General features: G+C 44.5%; 1 protein-coding gene across 3 annotated transcripts; it reads right to left on the bottom strand.

Moving 5' to 3' along the window:
• Nucleotides 1-1409: 1409 nt before the first annotated feature.
• Ccdc160 (coiled-coil domain containing 160) lies at nucleotides 1410-9491 on the bottom strand. Of its 3 annotated transcripts, none has more exons than XM_052739562.1 (3): nucleotides 9242-9461; nucleotides 8113-8168; nucleotides 1410-2835 (listed from the first exon to the last, which is right to left on the bottom strand). In XM_052739562.1, exon 3 carries the CDS (start codon nucleotides 2809-2811, stop codon nucleotides 1840-1842), a length of 972 nt encoding a protein of 323 aa, XP_052595522.1. In that variant the 5' UTR covers nucleotides 2812-2835; nucleotides 8113-8168; nucleotides 9242-9461; the 3' UTR covers nucleotides 1410-1839. The 3 variants fall into 3 exon arrangements, 2 of the variants coding, with proteins under 2 accessions (XP_052595522.1, XP_052595531.1); XR_008218530.1 differs by lacking the exon at nucleotides 1410-2835 and adding an exon at nucleotides 2843-3975 and having other exon boundaries at nucleotides 9242-9491; XM_052739571.1 differs by lacking the exon at nucleotides 8113-8168 and having other exon boundaries at nucleotides 9242-9462.
• Between the last annotated feature and the right edge of the window lie 2831 nt (nucleotides 9492-12322).

The raw sequence follows: 12322 nt of genomic DNA, 5'->3' as shown, positions 1-12322 counted from the left end.
ATAGGCACCAGTTACATATGTGGTGCTCAGATATTTGTGCATGCAAACCACCCATACAAATCAAATTATTAAAATAATTAGTGATTCCCTTGTTTATATACACCACATTAAAAAATACCAGGGCTAGTGAAGTCACAGATCTTAGAAGAGAACCTACAACCACTCCTTTACTAAACCAGCACAGCTCTTAACTACTCTCTAAATGTTTGTCCTTATATCCACAGATAAGTGTGCTCCTCACAATCAAAATGCAGAGTTATGGAGCACAGTCCCAATGGAGACATCTATAAAACAACGACTGAACACAAGGCTCAGGAAACAGTTTGGAAGAGGGGACAGAAAAAACTGTAAGAGCCAGAGGATTAGGGAGTTTGCTGTGAGACTGTGTCTCCTAGTAATGTTAGAATCTACACCCATAAAGTCTCACCAACATGACTGCCTAAACATGATCTGAACAAGGACAACAGGAATAGACATGCCAAAATGGACTAGGGAAATCCCATGAGGCCTCAGCTCTACACAAAGAACTACAGCAAACTAAGGGATGCTCAAAGTGGGAGAAATAGTCTTCCCCAGGGAAGAGCACACCACCTGGTTATCCAGTACCAAATGTGCCGAAAACATACATCCAAGTAGCATTATACAGACTAACCAGGTTATATTTAGGAATATACCTGCATATGCATACACATATGGGTATGTAACAACAATCAATAAAAAAAAAGAGGCCGTAAATTTGAGAGAGAACAAGGAGGGCATGTGAGTGGGCTTAGAAGGAGGAAAGGGTAGGAAGAAATGATGTAGTTATATTATAATCTCAAAAAATGCCATGCAAGTAAGTGTCTGATTACCAGAAGTCTTGATGGTCAACACCCACCAATTCAGAGAATCATTGAGCCATCATTTCCACCAAAGGACAGAGGCAGCATATTTTCACTCTTTGTAAATACAAAGCAAATTATCATTTTCTGGGCCCCTTACAGGGGTGGGTGATGACCTAAATCAAGCCAGCACACTAGACGTTTGTCTAGATGACATCCAACACCTTTCACAGCAGTCCTAGCTCAGTGATAGAAGCCAGTTAAGGACTTGGAAAATTCCCCTGGCTGAACTCTGGGAGAACTGTGTAAACAAAGTGCCCCTTGCTGGCCAACGTAAGAAAATGCAAGAGCCATGGCTGACAGGCCCTGCTTATAGCAAAGGTCAGAACAGTGATCTAAATCATCCTGTAGTCTATGAGAACTGTGTCCAAGTCCAAGGAAAAAGCATGGGGGAAATCAGCAGGGGAGATTGTGTTCCCCAGATGTTTCCATGTACCTAATCAAGGTTAGACCCCAAAGAAAATAGATACATTTTTGTCCTGCTGAGTTTGACCAGGCAACTACAAAAGTCACAGGCATACTCTATGCTTATACATGTGAACAAGATTTTTATTGTTCGCATTGATTACCAAGGATGGGAGAACATTGATGTGCCAAGGACATGGCTAACAAGATCACACAATGCTGCTGATTCGGATTCATCCGTGATCTGGTGAATCAGTTTGGGTTTTTTATTGTTGTTTTGTTTTAGTGATATTATATATGCACCCATATAAAAGAGATTTTAGAAGTATCAGTTCAGATTCTTGACAATGACTTCATCAAAAAGAGAAAACAGATGCTTCAAAGTTAACATCTGCACGATCTGTGGGTATTTTGATTCACCTGTAGGTATTCTGATTCACCGTAAAGATTGCAAGCTATCAAACACATTTTAGCAGTACACAAATGGGTAGTACAATAAACATCGACTTGGCTCAATGACTTGCCCAGTGAAAGGCTTTTTCCCCCCTTGAGTTTAAAAACCATTCCCAGTAAAGTGGTCAGCAGTATGCGATGACCTTATCACGGAAGCAAGTTGTCTTCCAAGCAACTCCAGGGTTCTGCTATTCTTTGCTCGCAGGGTCTTCTCAGCCCTCAGCTCATTCTTGATGGCACCCAGCTCTAAGCGGATCTTTTCCATTTCCAGCTCGTAAAACAATCTCATCTCTTCTCTGAGGAGCGCAGTACTGAGCTCAGTTTGATGCTTCAGTTTCAAGACAGTGTCTTTCAAGTTTCTGTTCTCTAGATCCAACCTGTACATGACTTCTTTGGCTTGCTGGAGCTCTTCGGTTAAGTTTTTTACGTTTGTCACTTTTTCAGACAGGTCATTTTTTAAAGCTTGCAGTTCCCGGTCATTCTTTGAAGCAGCTGTCCCTGGTTCTTGAAGATTGACAAATTTCGTTGAGGCTTCCTTTCGAGAGTTCAAAAGTTCTTTTTCGGCGTTTTCAAAGTCCTCTTCGATCTCCCGGCATTTCAGGTTAAGTTCTCCCAGCTCTTCGTTCAGGAGGTGCAGACGGAGTTTTGGTGGCATTTCTTCTGACCATTTTTTCCCGGTGCCTTGTGCTGCAGTCGGCAATTCCTTTCTACTCCACACGGAGGCGCTCTCCCTTCTGTGAGAACTTTCCTTGGTTGCACCACCCAAATTAAGCAAGTCCAAGAAGGCAGACTCTGTGTTTGCTACGTTCTTTGACGCGTTCATCCTTCTCTCTCCTAAATTGGGGTCTTGTTCTCTTTCCACTATCAGGGAACAACAGTCTTTGCTCTTAAATGTGTTCCCTTCTTGAACCTTTCTACTGGCAAAGTTAAAAATTCTCCCCATCCTCCTGGATTTGTCTGCAGGTGTTTCTTCAGAGAAAGACTGAAGAGGAGCAGCCTCTTCTAGAACATCGGGCTCATTTAAAAAAGGAGTGAACGTATTGTCTTTCCAGTGCTTTCGTCTAGCATCCATTTTGTTGGGCACCTCTTTGATTTCCTGAAAAACAAAATTTAAAACCAAGCTGAATCATCTCCATGAGTTGTCCACGACGTAGAAAGAACTAGGAATGCTGGTTTGCACTGGAGATGCCTGAACAATTGAGGGCCATCTCTCCTCAAACTAACAGAGTGACTTGGACCTTCTTTTCCTCTTGTATAAATGGAAAGGGCTAACGTAGCTAAGTTCTGCGAGCACCTGAACCTGTAATATTCTTCCATTCCATAAAATGGAATCAGTAAATGAATGTATTTAGTTATTCTTTGTAGACAGTTCTATGGGAAGGCAACTGTGTGCATGAAAACAGACTGCTTTAAAATAATCAAAAGGTTCTTTTGGAATTACTAGGCAAATATTGTTAATACCTTTTCCTTCAATGTGTCTTACTCTGTGTCTAGTTCTCTCGGATCAAACTACTGTTTGTTCATTCCTTAAAGTGACTGAAACTTCAAGGCTTGATGAAACATGAGCTGCTTCTGGTAAAGTGTACCAGGCAGACTTCCTCATGACTAACTCTGCCAAATGCCCTTCTGCCTTGACCTATGAATTCCTGCTAGTCCAGTCTTAGGCTTTGCCAAGTGTACAGAATTCTCTCTGTTCGGAGAGCAGTTTTATAATGAGCTGCCATGTCAACAATTGAAAATATTAATGCTATCGAAAGTGTTTTTCATATACAGACTCTGAGTATCAGTTTTAGGTGAAAACATAGCCTACAAAATCCCAACCAGCATCCAAAGTTTATAAATACTGGAGGGCAATCCCTGCCGGTGTGGGAGGCAACACCTGCTTTATAGCTCCAGCATTCCGAGGAGGTGCAGGCACAAGGATTCGGAGTTCAAGGCCAGTCTTGGCTACACACAGAGTTTGAGATCAGCCTGACTTTCATGAGATCCCCCATCCAAAACACAAACAAGCCAAAACAAAGTTTAGTTAATCAGGACTGGAGTGTAGCTCAGTGACAGAGTGTTTATTTAGTATGTAACAAATCCTGGGTTCCATTCCCAGACCGTAGTGACAAAGCCAGACAAGAAATGCATGGTGTACACTTGCCAGAATCATGGTTCTTCCTCTAGAAATAGTCTTTTCTGACTTTTCTTATTCTTTCAGTCACACTCCAGAAGCATCTGTGACATGCCTGTCCTGGAATGGAATGATGATCAATCATAATCTTGGTCTCTCTCCGTTTCACAAATATGAGCACAAATGAGTCAAAGCAACAACAAGCACGAGGGAAAGGAGTGGATGCTAGAGGAAAGAGGGCAGGGTGAGCTTGTGTGCCACATCTTTTCATAAATCAAAACTTTACCAGAGAATTCCGTAAAACAAACTGCGCACAGTTACGGTGAGGCCATGCTATCTATACCTGAACATACAAGGAGGGGACATCAGTGACAGAGGTCTGGGTACAGAGAGAAAGAAGTTCATGTAGAAAACTCTCCATTAATAGTTTTCATGTTTGGGGGCTGGGCTCAGTGGTTAAGAGTACTGACTGCTCTTCCAGAGGACCGGGGATTCAAGTCCCAGCACCCACGTGGCAGCTCACAGCTGTCTGTGACTCCACTTCCATGGGATCAGACACCCTCACACAGACTTATATGCAAACAAAACACAAATTCACATAAAATAAAACAATTAATTACAAAAAATAACTTTAATGTTGCTCCTCAGATGCATGCACACACATACTTTCTCATTTTTACCCTGTCTTTCTTCCCCACACCTCTGTAGAATTTCCTGAGTGTCTGAAAGGATTTGCTTTTCAATGAATCCTAGAAATCCAGTCCTTTCTCCAAGAAGCTGGAAGAGTCCATTGATTAAACAACTGGGCTCAGAGAAAGAGAGGGACTTGAGCAAGGCCACATAGGCTATAGTAACGAAACAGCTCCTGTCTCCCAGGTCAGTGCTTGTTCTGAAAACCCCCTTTCTTCATCCGCTAGGTGTCATTCCACAGACTGAAAGAACAGATTCCATTGTTTGCAGAGCTTAGGGGATCCTTTAAGGAGCCACAGGAGGAGAGAGAAAAGCTGACGGGGGGGGGGGAGGGGAAGAGAGAAAGAAATGTCTGAAAGGCTCCCGGCATTCCTCTCCCCAGGCTTCCCCAGGCAGGGTCAAGGGGTCTCCCAGATGCTCCCTTTTCTCTTTCACTGGCAAGACAGCCTTGAAGGACTTGTTCCCACATTTAGTTAGAGCGTGGCAAAGCTCCAAGGAGGCCTGAGATCTGTCAACAGCACCTTCTTCAGCTCTGTTTGCTTTCACCGCAGGACAAGTATGGCATGAGGACTGGGAGCAAGGACCAGGAATATGCTTGAAAAATAATGACATCCCCCCACACCTTGGCCGGGCAGCCATTTTGTTCTCAATCAACCTCACTAGGTAATTTGCCTCAGCAGACTCGGGAAGCCGTTACTGAAAGCACAAATATGCCCTTTCAGCTGGGCAGTGTGCACATTTGTTCTTGTGTCCACTCCACTATACATTGAACCTCGAAGGACCCAAGAGAAATGAAAAATTCAAAGAATCCAGTCAGAACACAGACAGGAGAAAAATAAAGTCATGACAAAAATAACATTAGAGGTCGTCTACAAAAATTATTCCCTGGAAGGCCTTGGGGCTGCTGCTAGTTATACAACTCTGGCTACACTTGTGTCTGGCATGAATTAATAATGGGCTTCTGATAGCGTCCTACCTGAAAACAGTACCACTTATCCTCTGGGAACTATTTTGTGGTGGCAAAGTCGTGGGGGCATTTGGGGGCAGTAAGAGATGGCTTGCCTCATGCTTTGTATGTTTTTTCAAAATGGTTGGCTACTTAATGGCAGCTCTTCCTTGAGAAACGAATGTGGGGTGTGTCTTATTTGTTTCCTGAGCACCTCTCTTTCTGGTAACCTCTGTGCTTAAGATTTGTGTCAAAGATATCTTCAGTGAACTAAGAGGAGGAGGAGGAGGAGGAAGAGGCTTCTAGAGAGGCTGAAAGTAGTATCACTTGAAGTCAAGAATGGTGGTGTCACACACCTTTAATCCCAGCACTCGGGAGGCAGGGGCAGGCAGATATCTGTGAGTTCGAGGCCAGCCTGGGCTACAGAGCAAGTTGCAGAACAGCCAGGGCTACACAGAGAAACCCTGCCTTGAAAAACCAAAAAAAAAAAAAAAGCTACAAAAAAGTGTTTGGAATCACTGATTAAACAAATTGAGAGTGAATTAATAATGTAATGTGATGTAACATAATATTAGTGTTGAGGACAAAGTCAAGAGTGATTATTTATTAAGACTCTCAGCTTTATCATTGTACTGAAAATACTAGGTGAAAGTATATCTATCTTCATACAGCTTCAGAAAATGATATGCTACTGTTTATTGGGAAAGAGGAAATCAATAAAACCACTTCTATTTCATGTTCAAGGTCAGGCCCTGGGGAGGGATCTTCCATTAAGGTGTACAGGAAACTTAATTATTTGTTTTCTAAAATATTTGTATTTGAAATCATATGCTTTGGGAAAGTTCCTGATGCAACCCCAATATGGTTTTGTCCCTCTGTTGTGTTATTCCATTTACATTAGAGTATGGTTTCAAATTTTCAGAACTCTCTTTGTATAAATATAGGTCTGTTTGTAAGTGCAGCGGTTTGTCCTGGCATAGGTAGGCAGTGACTGGCAAGCAGTTATGGGAGGATGTCAGGGGCTTTTGCCCATCTCACAAAAGTCCTCCTTCTCAAGCTATGTAAACTTGGAGTGATGGTTGGTAAAGTTCACCCCCCTCACACACACCCATATATTGAGCAACATCAGTCACTACTCAGCCATTCAACTTCCCTCAACTGGCTCTCCAGGCTGGAGAGATGGCTCAGCAGTTAAGAGCACTGGCTGCTCCTCTATAGGACCTGGGTTCAATGTCCAACACCCACATGGCAGCTGCTCACAACTGTCTGTAACTCCAGTTGCAGGGAATCCATTGTACTAGGTATTCATGTGGTGCATATATCTGTGCACGCAGGCAAAATACCCATACACATAAAATACATAAATCTTTTTTTTTAAAAAAGTCTGGCTTTCAGTAATCCCTTAGGAACCATTCAGTGAAAACAAAGGGGCCCCTGTAGCCCAAAGAACACCCTCTCTTTATTCTTGGTGGTTTCCACTCTTTTGACCCTCAGAAAAAAACGCTCAGCCAAAATACGAAAAGAAAATACCTTACTCGGCTAGGCATGGTAGTACATGTCTTTAATCCCAGCACTCAAGAGGCAGAGACAGGTGGAGCGCTGTGAGTTGGAAGTCAGCCTGGTCTACAGAGGGAGTTAAGGCCAGTCAGGGCTAAAGAGTGAGACTTTGTCTCAGGGGGGGGGGGGGGGGGGGGAAAGCAAGCATTGCAACGTTTTTTTCTGTTTTCATTGCTTCCAGGCAGGAAACAGAGAATTCTGACCTGGTTCCTCCAGGATACCTTCTCGTTTCCCACCCTCTTTCACTAAGTTGTAGAAAACCACTTAATAACAACATGAAGAACCAAGGGAACTGTGTGCAGCCCAAGTGGATCACTATGTTTTACTAGACAAACTGAGGGGAGCCGGAGAGGATTAAGTGCAGGTTGGGGCAGGCAAAGAGCTATGGTAGTGCTCGCCTTTCAGAACCCATGAAGGCTTGCCTTCTGGGAGGCAGTCTTAAGGGATAAAACAGAGGTGATGAACCCACTTCACAGCTGGTTAATAACAAATGGCCCCCCTCAAGAACTGTGGTCCCTAACACCAGGATTCTGTCCCAATCCCAGGAAGTGGGGCTTACAGCTAAATCTACATATGCGCATTTCCTGGTGTTTAGAAGTTGTAACACTGGCTGTAGGACAGGCTGAGACTTTTCTCTCCAAAACTATGAGTAAATTCATTTTTCTACTTCAAATCTGTCATATTCCTTTTTCTGGTAACATGACCGAGCATTCCGAGCCAGAGCCAAGTGTAATGGTCACACTGGTATCTGGTAACACTTGATTTTAATTGAATGGTTTTTGTTTTTTTAAGAAGAAGAAAAGAAAATCCATAATCTCCTCTCTAGCTTACAAAGTGCTTTGGATGACATTTTAGGGCAAGGGCTTTAATTTTTCCCTTGAAGTTTATTTGGCTTAGCTAAAGTCTTCAGGGCACTTTTCTTTTGAATGTTTATGAGGCCATCTTGAAAGCATACTGACAATGAAGACTGATGATTCTGTTACAAAGTTGAAGGTTTATGTTGGGCAAGACTCTGGGCTTCTAAACTCCCAGGATGAGATAACAGCCAGAACAACTGTACTTACCCTTCCTGAGGTCCAAGGTCTTTAGACCGGATGTCACTGGTCTCCTCCAACTTGAGCTGGAAAAAAACAGTCAACCCCCAAACCCTTAAGTGTAATCAGGAAATATAAAATTTAAAGAATGTTCAAACTCATGTTCCTCTCTGAAGTGTGTACTAATGTCACACATGCTACACCTAGGATGTCCATGGGTCTATCTGCAATGTGGCATCAGACAGAAGCAATTTCTCTTTTTAAGTTTTCAGTACATTTTCCCAACTGTTCCTCAGGCAATACACATGTCAAGCAGGACAAGAATCATGGTGATACTGTATTCAACACAGTATCTCTTTACCCTTTGTGTGTATTGAACAAATGAGCCACCAGTGGTGGAGACAGAAGCTGGCTGATCATAAAGAGCCACATTAGCAAAGGGCTGGAGCCTAGTCCTGGCTTCCTTCCCTTACAGTACAGTTAAATTGTAAAAACGTGACAAAGAGAAGTGCTTTCGTCTTTCAGGGCCCTAACATATGGGTCAAGTGTCCACTTCCTCGGATAGATTCTTTTCTATTGTTTGGTCAGTATGGTGAGAGAAACAATGTACCATTGAAAACTGGGTACTGTGTATGGCTATCAACCCCAACTCTTTGTTATTAGTGTGAAATTATTCCTTCTTGAAGAAGAGATGCGGAGTCACCTGAGTTGCCAAGGCTTTGACTTTATTACTATGGGAGTCACATTTTTACTATAAAGCTGTATCTTTGTATGCATAGTTTGGGGATTGTTTTCTCTGTGAATGGTTAACTGAAACTCCTGCCATCCTTGCTTCTGTGGAAAAGAAGGTGGCTGGGAACGAGATGTTGCTAGAGCCCCCCACTGCAGGTGATACTTTTCACCTCCCCAGTCCCGATCCTGTATTGGGCGGGTGAATGGACAAGCTTGACCCCACTTCTCCTTCCACAACCCCTTTCCCACGCCCTGTTTCTTTTCAAACACTCGCCAGCTCCAGCCTGGGGCTCTCAAGAGAAAAACAACAACAACAACAAAAACCTGCTGCTGGGACTTCCTTGGTTTTCTGCCTTCTTACTGGGCGAGTCAGGGGGTAACGAGGGGCGCGCCAGGGGAGCCCGTGATGTCCCTTCCACAGACATACCTGGAAGCGCGGGTGCGGTCTGGAGAGCCCTGTCCGCTCTTCCCCGAAGCCAGCCACCACCGGCAGGCGGCAGCCCCTTGTTCAGTGCTAGCCACCGCGACCGCGACCGGCCAGGCTGGCCCGGGGTAGAGCCTCTGCAGTGCAGCTCCAGCGCGGGCCGCACTGTTGCCTAGCAACCAGGCGGATGGATTTAAAGGGACCTGGGCACTGAAGGGACCCGGCTCTGCAGGCTGAGTTACTGTTAGACAGGGAGTCCAGGCCAGGCCAGAGCACTGAGCATGCCCGGTAGGGCGGCCACCGTGGTGGCTTCTGCCAGGCAAGAAATAGGAAGGCAGGGAGAAGAAGCTGAGTCAGAATAGGAAGGGTCAAGAAAGTACGAGGCAAACCCATCCACCAGCGGGACTATTAGAATGGGTCTGGGAGACATTCAAGGCTATGTAGTAATTTCTGTGGAGGGATGGAGTAGCAGTTGCATAGGGTTAATCCCTAGGTTTGATATATTAGTTACATGATGTTATGGAGGCTTAGCTTTGGTCTGGGTTGGAGTCAGGATTGCTAATAATGTGGGGGTTGCATCATATCCCCATCCCTAGCCCCATGCACACCCTTGTAGGTCAGCACAATGACTTAGCCAAAAGTTCTGTATTGGGCCAAGTACTAAGGATCTTGAATCAAGAGAGTCTTGTCATCTCCTGGGTAAACTGACGGGGGGAAGGGGCAAAGGGGAAGAGATGGCAGCTGGAAACATGAGGGATCAAGATGGCGGAGTTGGGGAAGGGACGCAGAGGGGGAGCAATGAAAGAGGTATCTTGATAGAAGGAGCAATCATGGGGTTCGGGAGAAACCTGGTGCCAGGGAAATCCCCAGGAATCTACAAGGATGACCCCAGCTAAGACCCCTAGCAATAGTGGAGAGGGTGCTTGAACTAGCCTTCTCCTATAATTAGATTAGTGACTACCCTAATTGTCATCATAGACCCTTCATCCAGTAACTGACAGAAGCAGATGCAGAGATCCACAGCCAAGCACTGGGCCGAGCTCCAGGAGTCCAGCTGAAGAGAGGGAGGAGGGATTATATGAGCAAGGGGGTCAAGACCATGACAGGAAAACTACAGAGACAGCTGACCCAAGCTCGAAGCTCATGGACTCTAGACCAACAGCTAGGGAGCCTGCATGGGGCGGACCTAGGTCGTCCTTGTGGGTTCCTGGGAGTTTCACTGGCACTAGGTTTCTCTCTAACCCAAAAATGCCCCCCCATCAAGATGTCTCTTTCTACTCTCCCCCTCCATCCCATCCCCAGCCCACCTCCTGCACTCAGCCTACTCAACCCACACCCTCAAGTTCCCATTCCTAATCCCTCTCCAACCCCACCTGTGGTGATTTTGTGTTCCCCAATATATTGTATACCCTAATAAACTTATCTGGGGTCAGAGAACAGAACAGCCACTAGATATAGAGGCCAGAAAATGGTGGCATACACGCCTTTAATCCTAGTATTCCAGAGGCAGAGATCCACCTGGATCTCTGTGAGTTCAAGGCCACACTGGAAACAGCCAGGCATGGTAACTCACGCCTTTAATCTCAGGAAGTGATGACAGAAAGCAGAAAGGTATATAAGGTGTGAAAACCAGGAACTAGGCTGGTTAAGCTTTTAGGCTTTTGAGTAGCAGTTCAGCTAAGATCCATCTGGATAAGGACTCAAAAGCTTCCAGTCTGAGGAAACAGGATCAGGTGAGGAATTGGCAAGGTGAGGTGGCTGTGGCTTGTTCTGCTTTTCTGATCTTCCAGCACTCACCCCAGTATCTGGCCTCAGATTTGGTTTTATTAATAAGACCTTTTAAGATTTGTGCTACACCCATCCCCAGTTTACCCAGGAGATTTCTTCTATTTCTCCTTCCCATGGAAATCCATGCATCCCTGTTTGGGCCTTCTTTGTGATCTAGCTTCTCTGGGGCTATGGATTGTAGGTTGGTTATCCTGTACTTTACTCCTAATGTCCACTTATAAGTGAGTACATACTGTGTTTATCTTTCTGGGTCTGGGTTACCTCACTCAGAATGATTTTTTTTTCTAGTCCATCCATTTTCCTGCAATTTTATGATGTTATTGTTTTTCACTGCTGAGTAATACTCCAATTGTATATATGTACCACATTTTCTTAATCCATTCTTCGGTTGAGGGACATCTAGGCTGTTTCCAGGTTCTGGCTATTACAAATAATGCTGCTATGAACATAGTTGGGCAAGTGTCCTTGTGGTTATGATTGAGCATCCTTTAGGTATATGCCCAAGAGTTAAATAGAATTGTGGCTTTTTGTTTTGTTTTTGAGACAGGGTTTCTCTGTGTAACAGCCCTGGATGTCCCCTAACAGCCCTGGCTGTCCTGGAACTCAACTTTCTAGACCAGGCTGGCCTTGAACTCACAGAGATCTGCCTGCCTCTTCCTCTACCTCCATTCTTAATTGATCCTTGGCTACCTCTCCTGCTCCTTTCACCTTGCTGTCTCCACTCCAGCAGGCTAGCTGTCTTGTTTTGAAAATACCCATGTCCCTCTCTACCATCTTTGCTCAACTTGTTCCCTTTGTTTTAAATACTCGTTTCCAGAATATCAGCACATCTTCCTTCATTACCTCCCTGTATTAGACTGTTTTCTTGTTGCTGTGATAAAATATTCTGACAAAAACAATTTAAGGGAGAAAGACTTTATTCTGGATCAGTTCAATAATACAGTCCTTCACGGTGAAGAAGTCAAAGCATAGGAGCCTGAAGCAACTGGTCATAGCATATCCACAATCAGGAAACAGAGAATTATGACTGCATGATGCTGCTCAGCTCCCTCTCCCCATTTGTACAGTTCAGGATCCCAGCCAGGGAATGGTACCACCCATAGTAGATGGGTCTTCCCACTTCAATGAAAACAATCAAGATAAACCCCTCCAGACATGCCCAGAAAGTAATGCTTAGTTTTCTCAAATTGACAAGTAACACTAGTCATCATGCTCCCTCAAGTCCTAGTGCTTCTTGGTGAGACCTGCATTGACCATTGTGGCTTCTAAAAATGTGACAAATGCTTTTATTCTGGA

Source organism: Peromyscus californicus, unplaced genomic scaffold (genome assembly GCF_007827085.1).
Source record: "Peromyscus californicus insignis strain IS unplaced genomic scaffold, ASM782708v3 Scaffold_10__1_contigs__length_136768540, whole genome shotgun sequence".
Taxonomy (NCBI): Eukaryota; Metazoa; Chordata; class Mammalia; order Rodentia; family Cricetidae; genus Peromyscus; species Peromyscus californicus.
Note: the sequence above shows the minus strand (reverse complement) of the source record. Positions and strands in the feature narration are given on the sequence as shown.